The 25,623-nt window shown below is 39.6% G+C and overlaps 11 protein-coding genes across 11 annotated transcripts; 4 read left to right on the top strand and 7 right to left on the bottom strand.

Moving 5' to 3' along the window:
- Positions 1 to 436: 436 nt before the first annotated feature.
- On the bottom strand, positions 437 to 1,858 carry UBP8 (ubiquitin-specific protease UBP8; the record flags this gene model as incomplete). Its single annotated transcript, XM_056230467.1, has 1 exon — positions 437 to 1,858. One exon carries the CDS (start codon positions 1,856 to 1,858, stop codon positions 437 to 439), a length of 1,422 nt encoding a protein of 473 aa, XP_056084383.1.
- A 400-nt stretch (positions 1,859 to 2,258) lies between these two features.
- Positions 2,259 to 2,930, top strand: FSH2 (putative serine hydrolase; the record flags this gene model as incomplete). The annotated part of the gene is made up of 1 exon (XM_056230466.1): positions 2,259 to 2,930. The coding sequence occupies one exon, from the start codon at positions 2,259 to 2,261 to the stop codon at positions 2,928 to 2,930; it is 672 nt and encodes a 223-aa protein (XP_056084382.1).
- A 177-nt stretch (positions 2,931 to 3,107) lies between these two features.
- Positions 3,108 to 4,619, top strand: FMP42 (Fmp42p; the record flags this gene model as incomplete). The annotated part of the gene is made up of 1 exon (XM_056230465.1): positions 3,108 to 4,619. The coding sequence occupies one exon, from the start codon at positions 3,108 to 3,110 to the stop codon at positions 4,617 to 4,619; it is 1,512 nt and encodes a 503-aa protein (XP_056084381.1).
- A 203-nt stretch (positions 4,620 to 4,822) lies between these two features.
- On the bottom strand, positions 4,823 to 6,178 carry ERG8 (phosphomevalonate kinase; the record flags this gene model as incomplete). Its single annotated transcript, XM_056230464.1, has 1 exon — positions 4,823 to 6,178. One exon carries the CDS (start codon positions 6,176 to 6,178, stop codon positions 4,823 to 4,825), a length of 1,356 nt encoding a protein of 451 aa, XP_056084380.1.
- A 206-nt stretch (positions 6,179 to 6,384) lies between these two features.
- ESC1 (Esc1p) lies at positions 6,385 to 11,523 on the bottom strand (the record flags this gene model as incomplete). Its single annotated transcript, XM_056230463.1, has 1 exon — positions 6,385 to 11,523. The coding sequence occupies one exon, from the start codon at positions 11,521 to 11,523 to the stop codon at positions 6,385 to 6,387; it is 5,139 nt and encodes a 1,712-aa protein (XP_056084379.1).
- Positions 11,524 to 11,779: 256 nt separating this feature from the next.
- On the top strand, positions 11,780 to 15,088 carry TRS130 (transport protein particle complex II subunit TRS130; the record flags this gene model as incomplete). The annotated part of the gene is made up of 1 exon (XM_056230462.1): positions 11,780 to 15,088. One exon carries the CDS (start codon positions 11,780 to 11,782, stop codon positions 15,086 to 15,088), a length of 3,309 nt encoding a protein of 1,102 aa, XP_056084378.1.
- Positions 15,089 to 15,292: 204 nt separating this feature from the next.
- Positions 15,293 to 16,870, bottom strand: GUA1 (GMP synthase (glutamine-hydrolyzing); the record flags this gene model as incomplete). The annotated part of the gene is made up of 1 exon (XM_056230461.1): positions 15,293 to 16,870. One exon carries the CDS (start codon positions 16,868 to 16,870, stop codon positions 15,293 to 15,295), a length of 1,578 nt encoding a protein of 525 aa, XP_056084377.1.
- A 780-nt stretch (positions 16,871 to 17,650) lies between these two features.
- On the top strand, positions 17,651 to 19,966 carry SKY1 (serine/threonine protein kinase SKY1; the record flags this gene model as incomplete). Its single annotated transcript, XM_056230460.1, has 1 exon — positions 17,651 to 19,966. The coding sequence occupies one exon, from the start codon at positions 17,651 to 17,653 to the stop codon at positions 19,964 to 19,966; it is 2,316 nt and encodes a 771-aa protein (XP_056084376.1).
- Positions 19,967 to 20,446: 480 nt separating this feature from the next.
- On the bottom strand, positions 20,447 to 22,000 carry GAS3 (putative 1,3-beta-glucanosyltransferase; the record flags this gene model as incomplete). The annotated part of the gene is made up of 1 exon (XM_056230458.1): positions 20,447 to 22,000. The coding sequence occupies one exon, from the start codon at positions 21,998 to 22,000 to the stop codon at positions 20,447 to 20,449; it is 1,554 nt and encodes a 517-aa protein (XP_056084375.1).
- Positions 22,001 to 22,310: 310 nt separating this feature from the next.
- SCJ1 (Scj1p) lies at positions 22,311 to 23,438 on the bottom strand (the record flags this gene model as incomplete). Its single annotated transcript, XM_056230457.1, has 1 exon — positions 22,311 to 23,438. One exon carries the CDS (start codon positions 23,436 to 23,438, stop codon positions 22,311 to 22,313), a length of 1,128 nt encoding a protein of 375 aa, XP_056084374.1.
- Positions 23,439 to 23,628: 190 nt separating this feature from the next.
- Positions 23,629 to 25,413, bottom strand: CEF1 (Cef1p; the record flags this gene model as incomplete). Its single annotated transcript, XM_056230456.1, has 1 exon — positions 23,629 to 25,413. The coding sequence occupies one exon, from the start codon at positions 25,411 to 25,413 to the stop codon at positions 23,629 to 23,631; it is 1,785 nt and encodes a 594-aa protein (XP_056084373.1).
- Between the last annotated feature and the right edge of the window lie 210 nt (positions 25,414 to 25,623).

Genomic DNA, 25,623 nt, shown 5'->3' with positions numbered 1-25,623 from the left:
CCTTCCCTTCTACATATATTTAAGAGCTTGTTCTCCACGAACACAAATCGTGTTAGTTCAAAAAAAAAAAATCTACATTCACTAGTGACAGATGATAATGAGATGTTCTTTTAAATGTAATACTATGCAAAAATTCATTTATTTTTTGTTATTTATTGCCTTTTTTTTCATATAGTGAAGAATGGAGCCAAAAAAATCCCCCAAGAACACGTCAAAGTGATTTTTCGTCCTAACTTTCATATCATAGAACTTGAAGAACAACATATGCGCAGCCATGGTTGATATAGACCGTATGAAGTATTGAATTGAAAAAAATGATAGTATGAAGAACAAAGAATTGAAACTAAAGTGGTGCCTACCGCAATGGTAAGCGCATCACATTTTTTCCTTCCTTGTCCTTGTGTTATTATTATTTTTTGAATGCTAACTGCTAGTATTAATTCACTTGACGAATAGTGTAGAATAATAAATATGCTTGTTCCTTTAGGACTTCTTCTTGAGAAATCGAGGAGACCATGGAATCATTGAACTTGAACCATTGTCCACCAGAGATTTTACAGAATGCAATGTAATGTCCCTCATTAACCGTTCCCTTGTGAGAAACAATACCGATTAATTCATAGATAATGTCTGGTACTTTACCATTTCCAATATGGTTTTCACTTTCACTTTCTGCAGTTGAACAATAGCTTTTCATATTTAAATACGTTGGAAATTCAATAAAATCATCCAATTTCCTATTGGTTCCATTGAGTAAGTGCTCGAATCTCTTCAATTGCAAAACTAAAACCGATGGAAGCCTGTGTATACCCAGCTGCTTTATTGCGTCTTGTGTGCTGTTACACTCTCCACAATGATAGTTGAAATCCTTTAGAAGTTCCTTCTTATGAAAACTGTCGAGACATTCATAAAGTTTTTGCTTATCCTTGATATCCAGCGAAAGATCCATGAAGGGATCAATGGTTGTCTTTGAATTGTTTTGGCAGCCAGGGCACACGATGGAGCTTTCCAACGAACCTTCAAACACAGTATGTACTATACAGTCACATCGCTTATTGTTTGCCCTGTCAACTTCCTTGGGATTGGGTAAACTGAGGACATAGCTTTGGTGGATTTCGTTGATTAAAAATTGCCAAAATTCATGAGCGTCTTGTTGCGAATAACCAGCTAAGCTCTGGTTGATTTTCCAAGCACACGTTAAAAGATGTATAAAGCCACCTTGTCGATTCGTCGCAGAAGATGACGATGAGGGCTGATCTGTATTCAGGACTCCATAAAGCTCGTGAACAATCTTATCGAGGGCACATGAAAAGCATTTATCAGGAGAACGTACTTTACATTTATTGGAATGGATTTGTCTCATTGAGTGCCTAATAAAGTACGGATTATGAATCAGGCACTGAAGGATACTACTCATGAAGCAAGTGGACCCCATATTGATCAGGCCAGAAAGTCCATCTCTTCTTTCCATGGCAGGTACCATGGTCTTTGTGGAAACGTCATCCCAATACTTAGCTAGAATAGCATCATTGATTAGATTGATGTTGCCTAGATAGTCTTCACATTTGAAGCAAAATAAAAGACCGTTGCTTGAGTTTATACCAAATATGTGACCAACCTGTTTACTATGAGAGAGGAAATGAGAATGGTTCCAACACCCACAAAATCCACATTGAAGACACATAAATGTTGCACCGGAGTTTATTTCATGGCATGTACCACACTTCATGGTATTTAAGAATTTTTCCTTAGGTATGGAATGATTTAAGATGTATCTAGCAGCATTACAAGTTTTTAAAACTCCATCTTTGGACTTTTCATTCTGAAATACTTGCTGTATATGCGGACAAGTGCTCATAATTCCTTTTAACGGATGCAGAGATTTGAGTAAGGTCTAAAACTATGATTTCCTTTGGATCCGATCAATACTATGCAAAAATGTGACAGCCACTTGAAGAAAATAGACAAATGGTCTAAAAAAAAAAATATAAAGTAATTCTCTGTGGAATACTTTTAGAATTAATTAGATCAACTAATATAATTCTTTGGCTATTACGACAGTCTTGAAGGCCGAATACAATATGAAATTCTATTGATATTTTTGCATATTACAATCGAGAGTTCTTTTTTCATTTGAAAAATTCTAAGAAAAATAGGAAAAATAAAGGCATGTAGCAGAGGGAAAAAAAAAAGGTTAACTAAGTAAAGAAAAGAGTGAATACTACTGCAAGGCCATAAGGATTAGCAAAGAGGTAATCATGGCAAAAAAAGTATTGATGCTACACGGGCTTGCCCAGTCTGGTGACTATTTCGCTTCTAAGACAAAGGGGTTCCGCACAGAAATGGAAAAATTAGGATATAAACTCTATTATCCAACGGCACCTAATGAATTTCCTCCAGCTGATGTTCCTGACTTCTTAGGTGAAGTGATCGCCGATGCGCCCAACGACAATGAAAATACTGGTGTACTTGCGTGGTTGGAAGACGATCCTACCACAAATGGCTATTTTATACCACAGACCACAATCGACTACCTGCACAAGTATGTGCTTGAGATGGGTCCTTTTGCGGGCATTGTAGGGTTCAGCCAAGGCGCTGGTGTTGCTGGATACCTGGTAACGGACTTCAATGCTTTATTGGGACTTACTGCAGAGAAACAGCCTCCACTGGAGTTCTTCATGGCTTTCAGTGGATTCAGATTCCGACCACAGCAGTACCAAGAGCAGTATGACCTGCATCCAATATCCGTACCATCTTTACATGTACAAGGTGAACTTGACACTATCACAGAGCCGACCAAAGTGCAAGGCCTGTACAACTCATGCATGGAAGACTCCCGCACTTTACTTATGCATTCTGGTGGACACTTCGTACCCAACTCTAGAGGCTTCTTGAAGAAAGTGGCCCAATGGCTTCAACAATTGGCCTAAAACAACTATATATAGCACATAATCATGATGTACATACATAATTTTACATAATCAACATTCCCCGGGTAATGAACAGCAATGTATCTAGTCAAATTACTCAGTTAAATGCCCTAACGGTGATAACGATAACAATATTTTAGCTTCTGTCGGGACAACGTTGCAGCTATGTGGTCAACAATGACAACCACAAGAACGTTGCAATACGCACAGGTTGCTTGTGCTTGTATCTGGTGTCTTTTCTCCGCAGGAATCGTATTTGGATTTGCTGCTTTGAAGCCTATATTAATTTCAGAAGGTGTGTACCATGAATTGTGCGTTCCGGAGGATGGTGATGGATTGCTATGTACCGCTCAAGATCTAAAATTGAACTTTATATTTGCCCTTAGCGCCACTGTGACAAACATCATGGCATTGCCCGTGGGCAAAATTCTGGATGTGTATGGACCTCGGGTCTGTGGGATAATTGGATCAGGCCTCTTATTCCTAGCATGCGGCAATTTCATTTCTGCTAGACATTTGTCGTCAATTTGGGATCCATATCTTGTGGGTTACACGTTGTTGGCCATTGCGGGCCCGTTTGTGTTCATATCATGTTTCCAATTGGCTAATAGTTTCCCGCAGAGATCGGGGACCATATTAGCCATGTTGACAGGGTCATTTGATTCCTCGTCTGCTTTGTTTTTGATTTATAGGCTACTATATCAAAATTGGTATCCCAACCTACATGTCTCCAGGTTTTTCACTTTTTATTTATTTGTACCGGTCTTTATTCTCATCTGCCAATTCACTATCATGCCTCATTCCTCGTACAAGACTGTGAACCACATTGCTAAAATTGCTGTGGAAGGTCTGGATGAAAACGGAAGACTCATTGAGGGCGATACAGGGTCTAATATCATCCCCGATGAACAGGAGCGTCAATCGTTGATTGCGATGGAGGAGGAGGAAGAAGCAATGCCTAATAGGTCACACAGAAGAAAATCTGTACTTGAGACTTATGTTGAAGGAAAATTGCAGAAAAAATCAGGCGGTATATTTGGAGTCTTACATGGAAAATCTGCTTCTGAACAGATAAGAAGCCCCTGGTTTTATCTAATGCTTTTATTTGCCCTTGTGGCCATGTTGAGAATAAACTATTTTATCGCCACCATCAGAACTCAGGAAGAATATTTATTGAATGATCCGAAGTTAGCATTGAAGCTAAACTCTATTTTCGATACCTTACTTCCACTTGGTGGTGTTGTTTCTATACCGTTCATTGGGTTGCTCTTGGACCATACAGATACCCTAACCACTCTTACGGTATTATTCACTACCTCTATCGCCATAGGTATTTTTGGGTTGATTCCGAATTCATTCACCCTGAACTTGATAGGAATAGCACTTTTGGTAGTGTATAGACCATTCTATTACACTGTTGTTTCTGATTATTCTTCCAAAGTTTTTGGATTTGACACATTTGGTACTGTTTATGGATTACTTTCTTGTATTTGTGGAATTTTCAACATGAGTCAGAATCTATTGGATAAATGGACACATACGACTTTCAATATGAACCCGTTCCCTATAAATCTCATGTTGGTGTTCTTCACTGTTGTTTTCTCTCTAACAATTACATTTTACATCCGGTCTCAAATCTCGCATAAATCTAGGGATGGAAGATTGTCTTCAAACTATCAAACTATGTAAATCCCACTTCAGTGCGTGTATTCTTTAAATTCTTATCGGCAAACTTATCTCCTTATTTATACCTATGTATCTAGACTGTACTTCAATATTTTTATTGTTTCAACATTCCAATCATAAACTGCAAGCTAAATATCGCCATCTCACCTTTACCTATTTTGAGGATATCATATTATAAACACTATTTTTTTGTTTTATATACGAGGCTATTTATCTAGATATGTTTCTGGATCCTCTTCTTTTCCGACACCCCAATTAGCTTGGGATACATCTAACCATTGTACACTAGAAAACCTTTCATCGCCTGCAGTTTGAGCTCTGAGGTCAACACTTTGCGTCGCAATCACTGCAATGGCATCAAAACCACCAGCACCAGGTATTAAGCATGTAAGAACACCTTTCAAAGTCTGGCAATCATCCAACAATTTTGTTTGTACAGGCGGTTCGATGTCAGCTCCAGCTTCTTCTGTTATCTTTCTGAAACAACGTCTAATCGTAGCAACAGCGTCCCTAACATCCGTAATTTCCGAATACTTTTGACAAGTGGAATCATTCTTTTCTATTGACTCAAACACTTCGGCACAATAATCGTTATTAGACTCATATAGATTGTCTAATTTAGAAAGTCCCTCCATGAACCTAGAATTTGCATGATCAAGCTCTGCATATACCTCTAAACTTTCCGGTGTATGTGAATCGTACCATTTTTTCACCTTCTGAACAAGTTTTACCGTTTCTGAACCACTTTTAATGTCGCCCATCCATAAAACTAATCCTGAGGGGAGATGGTTACTTTTGATGGTAATATTCCAAGCTACCTCGTCAACCAAGTGAGTGAGTTCATCGGCATAAACTGCGCTTCCAAGATCTGGTAAATTAGAAATCAGTGCGGGTGGGAACCTTCTATATCTAATAGAACCATATGCAGCGGCTGCTACATCGAATCCACTTCCAATTTTGCCTTGAGCTTGACAATGGGCGACTTGTGATAAGTTATGAATAACGTTTCTGTACTTCTCCACATTATTTGTCAGCTTTGGTTCAAAAAAAGAAGCCAACGCCGTAGTCAAAACTGTAACTAAACCAGCAGAGGAGCCTAGCCCTGTTTTGGGTACTTCTTCAATTCTGTGAGAGTGGAAACTTAACCTTCTGCTGCCATGAACTTTTGTAACGCTGTCCTCCTGAGAATGGTAGGCATCGTCAGAGAATATGTCAATAATGAACAAGTTTCGGCTGCAGTAGTCTTCCATGTTAGGCTTGAAGTAGTTGAAAACATTGGCAATAACTTTTTCGATGAAAGGATTCTTAGATCCGCTTGTTGAAACAGGAACGAATCCTGTTTCAGGACTTACACGGTAGAGCCATTCTCCATTGTTGAACTGCTTACTTCTCACACGCACCTCAAAGGAGTCCGGTTCTTGCAAGGAATCATAAGGATATGCTACAGCATGCATCCTAGCTGATAATCCGACTACAAGTGCTTCATATTTCGGGTCTAAGACCAAGTACCCACCGGCCAATAAGGCTTTCCCCGGAGCACTAAACGCTCTGAACTCTGACATTTCTCAAATGAGCCGATTGACCTGTTAGAGCTCTTTGAAGACACTTTATTATACTTTTTTTTCATATACTTTATATAATCTTCCTTTCAATTCAACATGACGTTAACTCCGCCTTAATGCCGAGATTATTTTTTTTCCAAGTGGATCTCGTTTAGATAAACGCATCGTGATGATTATTAAAGATTGTATATTTTATATATATTCGTTCATCTGCTTCCGCTGGAACGTGCATTCTTTTTACGCGCTTTAACTCCATGCCCTTTGCTTCTTTTGCTTCTTGAGTTAGTAGAACTATCTTCTGTGATTTTTCTTTTTCTTCTTCTACTGTTGTAGTTTCTCTTCCGACTTTTCTTCTTCGTTTTCGACTCTTCCTCTTCTGGGCCAATTACTTCAGCGTCGTTAATTCCAAGGCTCTCTTCATTGTTGGATTCCGCCTTTGGTTTATTACCTTCAAGTGTAGAATTTGAAGGCATTTTTTCTTGTTCTTCTTCAATTTCTATCTCAATGGGTATATCTTCGGCTCTAAATTCAACCCCCTCACCTTCATCTACCTTGATGCTTGTAGAATTTCGGCCAGATTTATGACTGATATTGTAGTAGGATGAATCTTCTGAAGCATCGTCCAAGGTGGGTGTCTTAGTACCTTTGTTATCTTTCTCCAGCATAGCACTGGACAATTCGTCATTAGTTTCCAACAGGACTTCATTTGGTGTGTCCGAGAGTATTTCGTACACTTCTTGCGAGATAGGCGCGTCCACCTCAGGAGATTTGCTCTCCATTTTTAAATTGGTATATGAATCCGTCGTTTCTTCCGTATCAGAGGGAGGATCGGAAGGAAGATCCGTAGATGGTATAACTCCACGTTGTTTTTCTTCGTCATCGCTTTTGGCAAAAGCTGCCGTTTGTGTAGGCGTTTGCATGTCAAGCGCAAACAGTTTTTCCCCTTCTGGCTCTGAATGTAGTTCTTCTATTGACTTTTCTTGCTCTTTTGAAAGGTCTTCCTCACTCTCGATCGACCGAGCACTTATATCCAACTCGGGAACACTGTCTTCTTCAATGGCTCCGACGTATTTCTCTTCAACAGGCTTTTCAATTTTCATATCTTGATAACCACCTGTGTCTATTTCTTTTGATTTTACTTGATCTGTGCCTCGCTTGAAGTTTTCAGTGAGCTTCTGGGAGTAATTTTGTAAATAATTTAGATTCTTTAGAAGCTGTTGTTTTTCAATATCATCTATATCATCTGCGTGAATATTCGCTGATTTTTTCTCCCTATATATTGATTCATCCTCTTCTTCTTCTATGTCGTAATCGTTGTTCTGATCCAATTGTAAACGTTCAATTAGTGACCCTTTCGACTCCTGCAGATTATCATTATCCATTAGTTCCTGTTCAGATATTTCAAAATAACTACTGTGACTTGATTTTCCTTCATCATGACCATTTTTCGTTGTCTTCATATTTGTTGCATGTGCAATATGCTTGCTACTATATGTTTTTGTTGTAACCTCTTCAATTGCAGTAGCCTCGCCCTTGTACCAGTTGTCTTTCTCTTTTCTGATTATTTTTTCCGTATCATCAGATGCATCACAAGAAACCGTGTCTTCAGAAGGTTCTTCACTACCATTACTGATACCAGCAGCATCATCACTTTCAGAATCCATAACGTCAATTTTTTTCACAAATGATTCGGCCAAGTCCACTACCTTCCCCACTTCCTTCCTAACTGTTTCAAGTGCACGAATGGGGGATGAAAATACATTAGAGTAAGTAGATACTGGTTTTAATAACTTAACGGATTGAAGTTTAGGGCCGGGAGGCTGAACTTCCAAATTAACCTTGATATCGTCCTCAGAACTTTCCCCGCCCGTACAACCAACTTTTTGTTCCGACTCAGATGAAGCTTGGCTGCTCCTGTTATTCATATTAGCATTTTCTTCAAGAGCGGTTGTTTTTTTTCCAGAGAAATCTTCATAATGCGTTTTTTCAACCCACGTCTTTTCCAATTTTTTGGTACTATTTTCATTTACATCTTCATCAATTATTTCGATAACGGTAATCTGCGCTTCGTTCGTGTTTACATCTTTGATATCATCCATTTCCTCATCTTTTCTCTTTGTCTTTTGGCAATTGACCTCAGTGAACATATTCTCATTGTGAACTTCTACAGGCAAAGTGGCACTAATTTCCTTGGTGGGTAATTCTTCACCATGATTTGTACCAGCTGTCTCACTTTTGGGTTCTATAAATCCGGAATCACCTTCTCCCATGCTTATTTTTTTGCCTCCATTAGCGCTGTCAGCAGCAACTTCGTATCCAAATTCTGAACCAGTAGGATCCTCATCAGATGAATTTTCCGTATATCCTTTATCGTGTTTACGGTCCAGGTCAACAACTTTATAATTGACTTCCAAGTGTGTAGCATTTTCTTGATGTGAGCTATCTTGAGACCTCATTTCTTCACTTGGACCTTCAATAATGACATCAGCATCAACTTTAGGGGTTGTAAAATCTTTCCCAAGTAACTCCTTTTCAGTGTCACTATCCTTTGACTTGATTTTAATAGGTGGAGAGCCAGGGCTACTACCGACCGGTTGGTACTCATCTGACGAATTGGGCGCAAACACATTCCGTGTCATATTATCATTTTCATCACCTTTGCCATCTTCGCAGTCAGTTGAAGTTTCTACTTCGTTCATTTCCTTAACACACAGTCTTGAATCTCCCTCCGCACCCAAAGCTGGTTCTTCAATAACCTCTTCGGACGAAGAATCCTCTCTAATATTGGTATAATTGACCGCCGAAAAGTAGGTTTCATCCACATTCTCTTCAATAGATTTATCAGCGGCAGTTGTCACGATGGAAATCGTCCCTTTTTCTTTATTATTCTCAGTACGCATATCTTCATTTCCGGTATCAGTATTTTCGTCAGAATCACTCATCTGATGGATTTCTTCGCTTAACTTTTGAACGACGTCGAAGCTTCCAGATTTAAATGTTGAACAAAATTCTGTGGATTCTTGTTCTTCGGTTTCTGAATCAATAGGCCCAGCCAAAGCTGCTAGTGTTGACTTTAATATGCTATTCTTTTTTTCATAGTCATCATCCAACGCATCGAATGGGTCATTCACGAAAGGCGACGCGTACTCTACTTGTGACGGCATGATCTCTGAATTATCTTCAGAAGAGGTAGAACTATACACAGACCCTGAAAATACTATTTCGTATGCGGAACTTGTAGGCTTAGTTTTCAAAACAGGAGCATTGGTGAAATTTTCTGGTCCTACAGCATCAGTTTCATCAAGAGAATAGTAGACGGTGTCTTCATCTACAATTGATAAATTGTTAAGTGTTGAGTCTGCGGAAAGTGACTTCAACTCCCCTTCTAATGGATTTTCTGAATATTTCTTTGAAGCTTTTTCAGTTATTACTTCGTCAAATAGTTGAGAACCATCTCGACGAATTTCTGGATTTTCGTTTCCTATTCTGTAAGCGAAGTCTTTTCGAGTTGATGTTTGCTCTTCGATTTCCTGTGAGGATATTGTAGATATGTCTCTTCTGTCTGAATTGTCTTGGTCAGATTCGGAAACTTTCTCTTCTGCCTGAAATCTGATCAAGTTCTTACCCTCTTGCAACTGAAGCATAGCTTTTTTGGCGAGATTATACAAGTTATCTTCTGAATTTTCAAAATTTTGCTGTTGCTGGTCCAAATTATTTTCAGTATTTTCTGAAATTGCTTCATAATTTCCGCCATCATCAGAATGGATTCCTTTCCTTTCCAAGGTTGAATCCGAGTCATCAATATTACTTTCATGAAAACTGTCATCAGAAGCAATTTTAATACTATCATCAGAAGAAATTTGAATACTATCATCTTCATCGGATTGTCGCCCACTTTCCTGATCTTCTTTTTCGTCCTCACTATGAGCGCCTTTATTAATACCCTTGTTTTTACTATCGCTTATACTATGAGTCTCTTCTAATGTATTTTCTTTTCCGTGCACAACTTCGTACTCAAAATCTCTTAATTTTTCTTTTTCACTCTCTTGTCCACTATCTGATCCGCTGTCTAATAATTCTTGCTCATTGGAAAAGTGCATACTAGCAGCGTCTTCTGAGTACAAACTAGAACTTTCTTCTTCATTCCTTTCACCTTCAGATTCATCATCCATTGAAATATTAACTGAACCGGAATCAAATGATCCATCTTCGGAATACGTATGACGAATTTGGTTATGATAAGATTGATGTTTTGAAACATTTGAGGCTTTGATATTATTTGTTCTCGGTTGCATGTACTTTGAAAAGTCAATTGAATCTTTCGCTTCTCCTTCATGGTAACTTTCGTCGACATCTTCATCGACATCTTCATCGTGACCTCCATATTTTTCGGGACTACTTTCCAAATCATCATCATCATTATCATTATCATTATCCTCTAACTGCATTTTCGCTTTCCTAGAATAGTTTTGATGGTCACTAAGATTAGAGAAAGTAGTTACAGTAGCCACTACTTCGTTGATATAGGCATTTCCTTGTTCCTGTTCCCTACCCACTTTTTCAGCTTGTTCTTCCTCCTGAGAATCATACTCACCTTCATCCGACACATCTCGAGAGGCTGCTCCTCCTGCATATTCTTCATCTGATAATATTATTATCGAAGCATCGCTCCGATCACCAGTATCTTCACCTTCTCCAAATAAGTCGTTTTCATCCTTTCTAACATTGTTACTCTTGATTGATGACCGGTCGTCTTCGAGGTCTTCATCCTCATCAAAGGAGATATTTGAGGACGTCTCGTCCTCAACCTCTGGGGAAACAGAACTAATAAAGCTGTCTAAAGGAATTTCATCATTATTTTGGAAAGAAGTATCCGTTCCGTACTGTCTCTTCTTGAGATCAAGCAGTCGTTGATGAGGTTTATTACTACCGGTATAGGTGTTAATTAAAGAGTCATGAAGCTGGGAGCGCTGTCTTTCCTTCTCAAGTTCCCGCTCAAACAAAGAATCTTCCTTTTCCATCGTACTGAGTATGCTTTTACCTCTATTTATTAAAGAGTTCACCCAGCTTAATGCTTTTGTGCCGTCTTCGTGGAGAGATTTATTATGAATATGATGGCTTCGCCTGGAGCAGATGGATTCATGTAAGGTCAAGTATCGAGCAGGCTTTGTCACCTTGTATATTTTGCTATCGCTATGTGAACAGTTGTACTGTATGTTCGAATTATGAGCCCTGGTATCCTGTTGTGTGTCAAGAGGAGATGACAATATTTTCAAATCCCTTCTAGGGGTTGTTAAATTGAGTGGAGGGGCCCTTGAATTAGGCGTCTCCTTTTTTCCAGACATATCCGGTCTAACTTTGTTCGCTGTTGTACCTCAACTTCTTGGTTGGTCTACCACTTGTTCAATTCACTGCTCAGAAGAAACGAAGGGCTTTCTGCATCTTACCTTCTTTTGTTTTTTACTTTGTGAAATGGTTCGCGGAAAGAAGTGGAACATGAAAATAATGAGACGTGTAGATCAGAAGTTTCTGGAATGATGTGAAACATAGAGGGAACAGAAATAAATTGATTAAGCTGAGTCTGAATGTTAATATAGTATAATGGGTACAGAAGTGTATTGTGGATCTGTTCCTGTGAGCTATTTTGACCCCTTTGATCTATTCGAGAGTCTAAAACCTGAGTTTCAGCATATTTTGCCATTGGACAATATACATTGGAAAGCATTTGATGGGACTGTACGGACGGTGAACAAGCTTCCAATTGAATTAATTCCGGAGGATAGAGGAGATGGAGACAAGACTAGTAATGAACAACCCTTTATCAGATTCCTTATAGTGAATTGTATTTCTATTGACCAATATAGAGCAAAAGTACGGCCTCTGGTAAGGCAGTGGCTACCAAATCTGGAATCGGTATCGCCATCGACAGGCGAAAAGCCGATCTACAAACCAATTATTCTACTGTATGCCAATTCCGAAGTGGTAGATTCTAATTTATTCAAATCGGTTTCTTTGATGGAGAAATTTGGTAAAGATTTTCCACATATTCAAACTTTGGAAGTTCGCTCAGTTTATAGATCCCCCAAAGATAGACAGGATTTCTGGAACCAATTTAGCCAACAAATAAAAGCTTCCGTGTTGGGAATCTTTCAGCAGCGTTTAACGCATTTACAACTTTTATTAACTAATTTACGGAAAGGAAATGATTTTGAAGAACAGCTTTTGACAAGAGAAAAATTGTATGAGTTATATGTCGCATTCAATATCCTAGAAGATGCCAATCTAGAACTACAGAAAATTAAAAATCAAATACTTCACAGGAATATGAATATGCCGGATGGCAAACTTCAAGTACCTTTTGATTCTTCCTGTGAGTCAGATGAATCTTTGGGGTCTATACTAATTGAGGGTACCCTTGATAAGTTTCAATTGCATAAATATTTCTTCATTAGAAGATTAAGACTTTTGAGACTAGAAGAACGGACACTAACAGCGTTTGTGGGTGCATATCACTTAATTAAGAACTTTGTTGAATCCATCTCAATAGAGTATAAAAAGTCTGTGATATTACTGGAATTCAAGCATTATTTCTTGAATTCCATGTTAGCATATTTTCCAACTGAAAATGATTCAAATCCGATATTTTGTGAGGTTAGAGCCGAATTGTTGATGTTAAAACGCGACAACTGGATGCAAGGTGTTATGGCGACAACTAATTACAAACTAATGCACATATCTTACCCTAGTACTGATGTACCATATAAATTCGATCAACTAAAGGAAACGTTTTCTGATGAAATGGTCTTTCAAGAAAACTTCCTTAATCTTACTAAGGAAGCCCTTTCCCTTTTTAGCAAATGTAAAGGAAAGCGCCAAAGGATAGTGGATATTTTATCCATTGAAATTGGATTTCTTCACTATCAAAAAAAAGAATACGGGCAAGCTGTTTCGCTCTTCCTCTCATGTTATGAATATTACACTCAAACGAACTGGAATAACATCGGTTTCAAAATATTGCAAGTCTTTATTGATTCTTTAAGCCATTGCCCCGAGTTAAATATCTTAGTAATTGATGGAGAATCGATTTCTGCATCAACAATTCTAAGTAATGCATTTCTGAATATCCTTAAGCTGTGCAAAAATGATAAAGATAAGGAACTCTGGTGGAAAAAGTTCATGGATTTACAAATAAAGAATAGTGTTGACCTACTTTATCCTTTGGATGGTTTGTTTGAAGTAATTTATATTCCTAAAGTTCATCTCACAAGAGCAAATGTTAATGGGATCAAGGTTCGCTTAACAAATTATGGATTCCCTGAGGATATCAATACAAAGACCATGAAATTGACTCTGAAAAATGTAAGGGAAGACCTAATAGTGTTTGAAGCTGGTAGTGTTCTTTTGAAGAAAGGTCAAAACGAACCAATACTGGAGTGTAAAAACATCATGTACGGTGAATTTTTTCCTTTGTCTTTCGAGATTACTGTCGGGGGAATTACTTTTGTGAAAGATTTCTCAGGAACTCAAGATGAGATTATTGTGATTCCAGAAATATACTTCAAGGAAAACACTAAGGTTCAGGTGAAGCAAGCACATGACTTGAACTTGGGAGAGTACGCGCTTGAGGTGACGAGTGTGTGCTCTGATGCCTTGAAGTCATTGCAAGTCGAGATTGAAGTGCAAAAAAATGGCGATAACGTGAAAAATGCACCCATTAGTTTCTCCATGGACGAAATTCAAGTAAGGAAGAGATTTAATAACTTGTTCGAGAGCACCAGACTAGAATACTACTTGTTGGATCAAATAACTTCTTTCGATTTAACAGTCAGATCGTCGTTCACCAAAGAAAACGAACAAGGTGTCTTTAGCGAGATTAAAAAGGTCCATGTCGAGTGTTATTTACAACTATCAGTTTCGGTGGAAGACATTTTCAAAAAAGATATATTTTTTTTCAAATTTCTTTTAAACTCTTCCACAAGGGAAGAACCGGTAATTTTGTACAGCTCACAATTATCTGCTCCAGATACACGAGATGATTACAAAATAGGTGGTGACTATATCACCACGACACCTGAACTAATTACCTTTGATGGAAATGAGAGTTTTATTAATTTCTATCAAATAACAGCCAATGGTAATTTCGATTCGAAAGACGTTTTCAGCCTGAAGGTCAGGTATAATACATTGAAAGAGCAGTTAGATTGCTTTATTACAGACAGTGTGCTTATTGAAGGTGATGTGGAATGGTTTGTTAAGTTTGAAAAATGGAAAACGTTTTGGGAATTCGAGATCCTCAAAAAGTTAAAATATGATTATGATACATTTAAAGAGAATAGAATAATTGGATTAACGAAGGCTTCGGTAGACCTGAATAAGATTAAGTCAAGTTTACTAAAACTATCGATTGAAAAGACGGTTCTCGATAAGATGTTAACATGTCTGAATAAAGTAAGCAGGGGAATCACAGTATGTAATACTGACATAGATGAGTATGTGAGGAATCTGGTACCGAAACAATTGACTGTTCCAGTACAATTACCAGGTTTTGAACAATTCTTCTGTGTACAATTCAAGTCAACAAACGCTGGAGGTGATACGCCCCATGACGTTATGGTTAATATAGGAAGTCCAATTTCCTATGCTGTACTTGTGGAAAATCTCAGTGAACAATGGGGACTAGATATCATAAAGGATGGAGAATATATCTTTGAAATATTGAGTAGTAATGAATGGTTAATTCATGGGCAAAAACGCTGTGCAATAAAAGAGAGACAAATGGAGCTTCAGGTTTATTTAATTCCTCTGAAAAAGGGCTATCTAAATTTTCCACATGTTGAAATCACGAATTTAAGTGGTAAAAGCTGTAGGATTGACCATTCAAATGCATTTGAGTCAATTTTGGTCTTTTAAATAGTATGCTCTTGTAGACTATATATATGAGCAGGAGTGTGTACGCATGCATAAGATAAAAAGAACGTAGAGTTTTTTCTTCCTTGACGTTTTGCTTGTCTTTTTTTTGTTATTATTATACAAAAAATGGGCCCTAACATTTGAGCGGGGATGAATTGTATTTATATTATATATAGAGAAAAAAGGCCCAAAAAGAGGGATCAATCATTCCCATTCAACGGTGGCAGGAGGCTTAGAAGTGATATCGTAGGTTACTCTAGCGACACCATCGACTTCATTGACAATTCTTGAGGCAACCTTCTTCAAGAAACTGTGTTCAAAAGGAAACCAGTCAGCAGTCATGAAATCCGTAGTTTCAATAGCTCTCAAAGCGATAACTTGGTCGTATGTTCTTTGGTCACCCATTACACCAACAGATTTAACGGGCAACAAACAAGCAAAAGCTTGAGAAATTTGGTTGTACAGACCAGCTTTCTTGATCTCTTCGATGTAAATGTTATCGGCTTTTCTTGCTATTTCAACTTGCTCCTTAGTAACTTCACCTAGAACACGAATGGCAATACCTGGACCAGGGAAAGGATGTCTCCAGACTAAATCGTGAGGAATTCCCAAAAGTTCACCTAGATGTCTAACTTCGTCTTTGAACAATTCTCTCAATGGTTCGATTAATTTCAACTTCATATTTTCTAGCAAACCACCGACATTGTGGTGGGTTTTGATGGTTTGAGAAGGACCTTTGAAGGAAATGGATTCGATGACATCTGGGTAAAGGGTACCTTGCAACAAGAACTGAATTTCCTTACCATCCTTTGGCTTGATTTTTTCGGCTTCCCTCTCAAAGACGTGGATAAATGTGTTACCGATGATCTTCCTCTTCTTCTCTGGGTCTGTGACGCCCTTCAATTTAGTCAAAAATTCTTCAGAGGCATCGACAACATCCAAGTTGATGCCTAAACCTTCAACAAGGGTTTTCTTGACGTTGGCAGCTTCGTTCAACCTCAAAACACCGTTGTCGACCAGAATGGCATGGAATCTATCACCAATAGCTTCAGTCATCAATTTGGAAGCAACAGTGGAATCAACACCACCGGAAACGGCACCAATAACTTCAGCGGTTGGGCCGACCAAATTTCTGATTCTGTTGATCTCGGTATCAATAAAGTTTTCCATGGTCCAGTTTTGCTTAGTATGACACAACTCAACAGCAAAGTTCTTCAAAAGAGTCTTACCTTGGGTGGAATGTGTTACTTCTGGGTGGAACTGGATACCGTAGATGGCCTTGGTTTCGTGAACAATACCACAGTATGGGGAGTTATCGGAGACAGCAATGGTCTTGTAGCCGGTTGGCAAACCATGCAATTTATCACCGTGAGACATCCAGACGGTAGAGTCGTTCATTCCCTTGAAGAGAGGGTTGGAATTGTCAATCACCTTCAAAGTAGCAGGGCCGTATTCTCTCTTGTCACCACGGCCAACCTGCTTACCATTGATCCAAGCCAATTCTTGCATACCGTAACAAATACCTAGAATTGGAACATTCAAATCAAAGATGGCGTGGTCTACGTGAGGAGCGTCTACAGCATACACAGAGTATGGACCACCAGAAAGAATGATACCCTTTGGAGTCCAACCCAGTTCAGAAATCTTTTGGGTGCATGGCAACATCTCGGCATAGATGTTGAATTCTCTCAACCTTCTGGTAATCAAATGAGAGTATTGAGAACCAAAATCTAAGACTAAGATTGTGTCAAAGATGTTAGAAACTTGTTCGCCAGCAGCCATTTTGAATGTGGATGTCGTTTATTTACTTCAGAATATGGATGATGCTTCGAAATGACCCAGGGATGTTAAATAAAATAAACGCAAGCAAGTGTACAATAACGTGACTAATACTACGACCCAATTAATGCTTTATAGCCAAACAGCAAAGTATAAATGAATTTCAAAAAAATGATAAAAAAAAAGAAATTTTTTCCTCGATGCTCATCGCAAAAAAAAAATTTTCATCTTTTGCAGCTAAGAACGAAAAAACGCCTTGAAAAGAGTCAGGATATCGGAAATTGGGTTATTTTAGGGAATTCAGCGGGTTAGGAGCACATGGCGTATTCATAGCTTTACGTAGCAATTAGGCAATCATTTTACGGCCTTGTGTTATCACTTTCCAGTTGATTTGAAGATAAAGAGAACAATATTTCGTGATAGTATCACTATAAACGTACACGCAAGTGACATTTAATCGTTACGGACGAGTGTATATTATTTCCGGGATTTTTTTTTTTCTAATTTCTTTTTCTAATTTTCCAAAGCTTATCGAGTAGTTATTTATTTGAGAAAGAATAAACAGTAAGAATGAATGGGCTGTGAAAGAATTATAGGGAAACCGCAGGATTTAGAAGGGTCCGATACTAGCTGGTGGGTTAATAACTATTGTAAAACTGATTTAGAATCGTTAGACCGCTCGACGCCGAGAAATAATTCTGGTTTTTTGTACAAAAATACACCCCCCTTTTGAGGTAGAAGAGAAAGAGCAGAGAAGAAGAAGAAGAAAAAGTGTAGAGGCTGATGGGTTCATCAATTAATTATCCCGGGTTTGTAACTAAGAGCACTCATTTGGCTAGTTCTGGTGCGAACGCAAGCATTTCATGCGAGGAGGCAGCAAGCTCACAGGAAACGAAAAAGAATTTCTTTCAGAGAGATTATAACACAATGAAGAAGGCGCCCACTCCGACAAAATCTAAGCTTTCCTTGGCTCTGCAGACTTCTAAAGTATCATCTAGTGCCAGCGGGACAGTGCCGGAAAGTATTCCCCCGGAGACAAAAGATATTTCTACTAATAGCGTGAAGAAGCAACAAGGTGACGGCATAGAGTCACCTGTATCGGTTCAATCGGAGTCAGGCTCGCGTTCAGACTCAGACTCAGACTCGGACTCAGATTCGGATTCCTCCATGTCATCTTGTGATGAAAGAAACGAAGAGTCTTTGAAGGATTACAGGCCGGGCGGGTACCACCCCGCGTTTAAAGGCGAGCCCTACAAGGATTCACGCTATATTTTAGTCAGAAAACTAGGATGGGGCCACTTTTCCACTGTTTGGTTGGCCAAGGATACGATAAACAACACACATGTTGCCATGAAGATTGTTCGAAGTGATAAGGTTTATACTGAAGCAGCAGAAGACGAAATCAAACTCTTGCAGAGAGTGAATGATGCTGATAACACAAAAGATGATTCAATGGGAGCGAATCATATTTTGAAGCTTTTGGATCATTTCAATCATAAAGGACCCAATGGCGTCCATGTGGTCATGGTGTTTGAAGTCCTTGGTGAAAATCTGTTAGCTTTGATCAAGAAATATGAACATAGGGGCATTCCCTTAATTTATGTCAAACAAATTTCAAAGCAGTTACTGCTTGGACTAGATTATATGCATAGGCGGTGTGGTATCATACACACGGATATCAAACCGGAAAACATATTGATGGAGATTGGAGATGTGGAAGGTATCGTTCAAATGGTCGAGGCGCTGGATAAACAGAAGCGAGAAGCGAAAAGACTGCAAAGACACGTTTCACGATCATCGGATGCTACCGCAAACGACAGTAGCGATGAGAAATGGGCCGAATGTCAAACTAGTGTGCCTCCTGTCTCAAACTCGAATTCCAAATCTCGTTCTACGGAGAAGGACTTGTCTAAAAGAACGTGCTTTAGAAGGCCAAGGCGGCATACAATCATCACCGGGTCGCAGCCATTACCTTCCCCGATCAGCTCTTCAAATTTTTTTGAAATGAGATCGCACTTTTGTGGCAGTAATCATAATAGCTTTTCATCCGTATCTGGGAATAGAAACATAGCATCTTCCGTCAATACTAGCAGTATTAATAACTGCGTCGGCGCAAAAAATAACAGCAATTTTCTCAATTCAATGCCACATTCTGTCACCAGAATGTTCATAAATGAAAGCAATAACAATAGCGACAGTAATAATACCAATAGCAATGACAACAATGACGATAATAATAATAATAATAATAATAATAATAATAATAATACTAAAAAAAATAATAATAATGATTATAATACCAATAATGATAATGATAATGATAATAATGACGATGATATAACTAACACTCCATTGCATGAAGAGCAGCTGGCAGACTCTTTATCTACATTTGATATTTCTAACATATCACAGACCTCCGATACAAACGCTGCATACATTTCTAATATCACTGATTCGAATTCGAATATCAGCTCTAATACCGGTTCCCCGGAAAACTTGATTCAAATCAAAATTGCTGATTTAGGTAACGCTTGTTGGTACGATGAACACTACACTAATTCTATTCAGACAAGAGAATATCGAGCTCCAGAAGTACTATTGGGGGCTCCATGGGGTTGCGGTGCAGATATCTGGTCTACTGCGTGTCTAATTTTCGAATTGATCACTGGCGATTTTCTTTTCGAACCTGACGAAGGCCATTCTTACACCAAGGACGATGACCACATTGCTCAAATCATTGAATTACTAGGAGAGTTACCATCGTATCTTTTGAGGAACGGCAAATACACAAGAACTTTTTTCAATTCAAGAGGGCTTTTAAGAAATATTTCGAAATTGAAATTCTGGCCTTTGAAAGATGTCTTAAGCGAAAAGTATAAATTTCCCAAGGATGAAGCAAAGGAAATATCAGATTTTTTATCACCAATGTTACAGCTAGACCCAAGGAAAAGAGCCGACGCAGGAGGTTTAGTTAATCACCCCTGGCTGAAGGATACTTTGGGAATGGAAGGCATTCAGGTACATGATAGGGAGTTGTATGGTAGCGGTTGTGACCTTCCTGGATGGTTTGAGGAGGTTCGCGATCATAAAGGACATTGAAAATGATTTTCTTCACATCTTTCCATTTGCTTTTGTTTGTCTTCGTCTGGTTTTTCATTTTCCCGTTTTCTAGCATACTTTTAAACTTTCCATTTACTTGTTTATTTTTTATTAAAATTTTTCTTTATTTCTTTTTTTACTAAAGTAAATGTTAGTGGATGTTTGTAATGCCTATTATAATATTCTAAAGTAACGATAAAAAATTATCATTCCCTTCTCTCCTCAGATTGTTCATTCTCCACTTTATTTTTAAACTTTTCTGTCTCATCTTTCGACTTCACTCCGTACGTAATTTTCTTTTAAGAATTTAACTATTTTCGAGTAAAAGGGAATAATGTTTTTGCTTAGTGCGCTTAATGAAAAGTTCATTGTTTGGGAAATACAAGTACACCTATATATGTTGATATAAAAGAACACAGAAAAAATAAGATGATTGAAAACGAAAATAACACTACGGATGTGTGAAAAGCAGATGGGCATTTACAAAAGAGCAGAGATCAAACCTGCAAATAATGCAAGGTACCCAGATTGATCAATGGGAACATTGACAACATTGGCAGCACCTTTACTTTTGGAGCTGCTTGAGGTTGAAGAACCGACACTTGAAGATGCACTAGAACTTGAATTAACGGAATGAGAAGACGATTGAGATGTGGATACTGCGTTGGCAACTGCTGTAGTTGTGGCGTCTAATTTGTTCAATGCGTTAGCTTTATCGTAGAAAATAGTAGCCGAGACGGTGTCACCTTTATTGTTTTTAACTGTATAGTTGAACGTAGTTGGAACAGCATAATCGGTCAGAATTTTACCTGTATTGGTACCATTAACACCATAATTAATCATGTTAGCAATCTCTGCCGGTTGAGAAGGCAATGTAAAATTATTTGTGCCAAAGCCAGAGTAAATTTTAGCGATGTCGCTACTGTCACACTTGTAGATGGAGTCTGAAGAAAGTTCGCTTTCCTTCGTAGCTGGTAATGAGATGTTTTGCAGTTGCGATTCTAAGTTGGCAAAGTCATCCTTATAAGTTAAAGAACCACTATCATCAACCTTGACCAACCCGAAATTGTTAGCTTCTTCGGTGTACTCATAGACTAACCCACCCGAGAAGACACCCTTCAAACCACCATACAAACCTTCAGAGACTTCATCAAAAGTTCTTGGAGTTTTTGTATTACAGCCGTATTCGGAAAAGATTAATGGGATGACAGCATCTTCAAAAGTCGAGTTCAGCTTGTCGTAGCCAGAAGATTGCCAATCAGAAATACCGGAGCACCATTCATAAGTGTTTAGACCGAAAAAATCGGATCTAGAAATGTCTAAATTGTCATTGACTTTGTTGCCATCCAAGGAGTTACATTGTAGATATTTGAAAGTGGCTAATCTCAAATCCGTATTGTCAGCAGCGGAATACCCAACTGGGATGCTTCTGTTTGCGTGTTTGGCAATATACTGTTTCATATCTCTTTGAACGGCGCGAATGTATGGAGGATCAATCTTTGCATAGTCACTTTGATCATTAATGACTTCGTTACCGGAAAAGAACCCTAGCATGTTAGGATAGTCCTTGAAAGCGTCGATGAACTTGAAAACTCTTGACAGGTACAGCGAGTCATAGGTACCGGATGGGTCGGCACGGTTCAAACTCTCACCGTAATTTCCGCTATTGACATCTAAAATGGCATAAATGCCGGCATCATTGAATATGGTCATGCACTTGTCATGATTCAGATCAGGGTTCAAAGAGTAAATTCTTACTGTGTTGACCCCAAGTTGTTGGAAAGCGTAGGCGTCTCTGGCACAGATTTCGGGGTCAGAGAGAATGTCTGTATCAGAACCGGCATCATAACCGGAGGACCCACCTGGCTGGTAATCGACACCTTTCACGAAAAAAATTTCGTTATCGGACTCGCTATTCGTGGCAGAGGATGGCTTGATGAACCTATAGTTCTTGATATGGATGGGAAACATGGCACTCACCAAAGATGGGGTGGCAGCCAATGCTGCTAGTAACACAGACTTAGATATTTGCATCGCTAATTTGACGGGATGTTGCGCTCACATCTTTGATCAAAACGAAAATAAGAGGAAGCAAAAAAGTTTTCGCATGCCAATAAGTGCAATAAACATTTGCTTGAACGATTTTTGTTAGTATATTCTGTTTGTTTATTTATTTTTCATTTTCGGCTCGATAAAAAAGTGCGCGAAAAAAAAGAAATCCTCGAACAAACGGTTTAGAATACAATGGTGTCGCTTTTTTGCTTTTGGAGCCAATGGCCATTAATCGATATGGTGGGGCCAGTTGTATATCTATATGTGGGTGTGTACGTATGAATCTATCTGGCTACAACTCGTCCTTGAGCAGAGTTTGCTCACGTTTGAGTGTCTTCGGCATTATGACTACGTAATCTATGTACAAATCACCGTAGCCCTTGCCACCCTTGGGCATACCAAACCCTTTCATGACTTCAATCTCACCATTGGAGACCCCTACGTATGCGGGTCTGGATAGTTTAACGGGCTTATTTTCGTCAAGGAACTCTATCGTTCTTTCCCATCCGCCGTACAGGGCTTCCTCGATGGATAGAACCTCTGTCCTGTACAGATTGTCGCCTCTTCTTCTGTAACCCATGTTTTCCGAGTCCTTTTCCTTGAATTCTATGACCAGGTCCCCTGCATCAAAATCTGGACCCTTTTCAGCCTCACCGGCCCTTGTATCCATGTAGTTTCTTGGTGCGCCCGGTGGGACGTCAACGTGGAAGAACTTGTTCCTCTTGGTGACCTTATTACCGTGACACGTCTTACACTCGTTCTTGATTACCTGTCCTGTACCACCACATCTGCCACACATCTGCTGGATCTGCTGTGTCATAATACCCATGCGCAGGACTTGTATTATGACACCACGACCTTGACAATCGGGACATTGCGCCAATTTACCATCGGCGGAGCCACTACCGTGACAAACATCACATTCGTCGTTCAAACTCAAGGTGAACTCAATCGAGGAACCAGAATAAAACTGCTTTAAAGACAGTTTTTCCTGGACCTTGATCATGGGGCCACGTTGCCTCTGTCTCTGGCCAAACCCACCGCCGGTACCACCATGGCCACCTTGGAACATACGCTCAAATATGTCGAACGGATCATGGAATCCACCTGCACCGGGGCCACCTGCACCGTCGCCGCCGTTCTTTACAGCCTCTGCACCGAATTGGTCATAAATCTTCTTCTTTTCAGGGTCACTCAACACATCGTAGGCCTCACCCACTTCAATGAACTTCTGGTGGGCCTCCTCACTCCCAGCGTTCTTATCCGGATGGAATTTCTTGGACAATTGTCTGTATGCAGATTTGATCTCCTTCTCGGACGCACCTTTGTCTATTTCCAGTATTGCATAGTAATCCTGCGCCAGAATCAGGGGCAAAAGTAGTAAAGATAATATCAAGCGTATGTAGAACCTTGCGACCATTGCTCTCGATCTTCTCACTAGCGAATACACACCTTTTGCAGCTTACTCATCATGAACTCTCAATCTCACCTCTTATTCATCATCACCGTTTTGCCAATAAGGCCAACTTGGCAAGAAAATGTGAAGAAGCCGGGTAATAAACGAGTTAACGGTCACTATATACTTTAATAAAGTCTATACTAATGATGTGCTAACGCCATAGGGAAGCAGAGTGCAGCGTGCCCCGGAGGCGTTTTCTACGGGTTTCGAGGGTTCGCAACTCCTGTTGATAAACGTAGTAATCGGTGTAGTACTGGCGTTGCGCCTGAATTAGGGCGGGCAAGTCGTGATGGCAAAGCAGCTTGCAAAACTCGTTGTTCCGTTGTTCCAGGGGTTGTACTTGCTTCAAAGTGTCCTGTAGCTGCTCAATGGACTCTACCATTGACTGGATGGATTCTAAAATGGCCTCACCTGTAGGCATTGTTAGTTCGCTTTGAATTTGAGGGGGGGTGCCTGCTTTGGTTACCTGCAGCATACGCGATTCTACCTGTTTCAGGAAATCGGCGATACCTTGTGGTTCCATGTGCGATTCCTTGTTTATGGCATTTGCCACCAGTAAGTTGTACTTGTCGTCGATTATCGAGTGCGGGTTTCCTTTGAATTCCGGTATGGGTAGGGCCGTGCATGGTAGTGCCGTGGCTACCAAAGACACAGGCGATGTGTTTTCTTGGGACGCGGGTTCCATGAGGATGTTTTCTTCATTCATGACCCTGTCATTTTCCATTTCTTTTCGGTACTCGGCCAACTCTGTATTCTCCTCCTTCTCCTCCTCTTCGTCTTCACTTAGCACAATTTCGAAATCGTTCTTTGGGGTGGGTAAAGACGCGAACATTTGCATTAGAAACTTTCGTATGCGTAAGTTCATCTTCTTTTCGACCTTTATGTTACCACCTTCATAGTCGTTTTGTGTGGGGCTGTGGGAGAGCAGTGCCTCCGGTGTCAGCACAGCGCCTGTTTCTTGTGTCTGGATAAGCTTTTGCCTTTTGCTTTCCAGTTCATTTTTATACGTTAGCCTTCCCCCTTTCGTCCCCGGAGCAGACAGTACAAGCTTTGGTTTTTTGTAGTCATCCGTCAAGACACTGGACTCACCCGATATACGCTCTTCTAGGTAGTCGTTCTTCTCGTGTTTTCTTTTCCTATCCTTAGATTTCCTACTTGACTTGCCCTCATCACCATTCAAACCTTTTCTGTTGACCTTCCTCTCAAACTGCTCAAATTTCTTCTTTGTCTGACGGTCTTCATTGGAAGTGTCGTATAGCCCCGGCATGGGAGCCTGTTCGTATACTATATCTTCATTGTAGTCGATGTCTGTACCATACTTTCTTTTTGGTTTCTTTATAGCAACATTTATCCCAGCTTGTTTCAATTCTCTTCTTTTTTGTAACTCAGCAATACGTTTCGATTCTTCAAGCATGCGCTCTCTGATCTTTCTTGTGGCCTTCTTACCTTGAGTGTTTAACAGACGGGCCCTGGCCTCAGCGAGCATCTCCTTCTCCTCGTCTTCCAAATCGCCGTTATCGGGTCGAGCCATTTGAGTCTCCGCGTTGGGATTGATGTCCCCAACTTTCAAATCAGTCAATCCTGGGCCCAATGCAATGTCGCCGCCGTCCTCACTTTCCAGAAGCCGATTATACCTCTCGATGCAGACCTGTGCAGGCCTGCCCATCATATCAGCAATGGTTCTCCATTGATTAGGTAGTTCCCTTGCGAGATCCAAAAGCCTAGCGTCATCTTGCTTGGAAAACTCTGTGAAGTTCAAGTTTGGGTTTAGATATTCATTCCATCTTAGTTCACTTTGTCTGGCAGTTTTCTTCTGCAAAAGGGATGCCACTTTGCTCCACTGATGAGTTCCATATTTCTGTACGGCTGCTTTAAGAATCTGGTCCTCCACATTCGTCCACACACCCCCCTTCACATATATTGGCACCGGAGCCATTTTCTATTACCAATTTGATTGCCGTATAGGTACTGCAGCTTCTTTCCTTGACTAAAACCCTACCTTCCTGAGGCGTACATGCTCTGTTTTTCTATATTATATTGGTTTTGAACATCAATTTTTCACTAAATTTCAACCCCGGCCAAAAAGGCTGGAAAAAAATTTGTTCGAACTATTAAGAAGGCAATGTTTTGTTGAAAAAAGCCAGGG

Source organism: Saccharomyces kudriavzevii, assembly GCF_947243775.1.
Source record: "Saccharomyces kudriavzevii IFO 1802 strain IFO1802 genome assembly, chromosome: 13".
Lineage (NCBI taxonomy): Eukaryota > Fungi > Ascomycota > Saccharomycetes > Saccharomycetales > Saccharomycetaceae > Saccharomyces > Saccharomyces kudriavzevii.
Note: the sequence above shows the minus strand (reverse complement) of the source record. Positions and strands in the feature narration are given on the sequence as shown.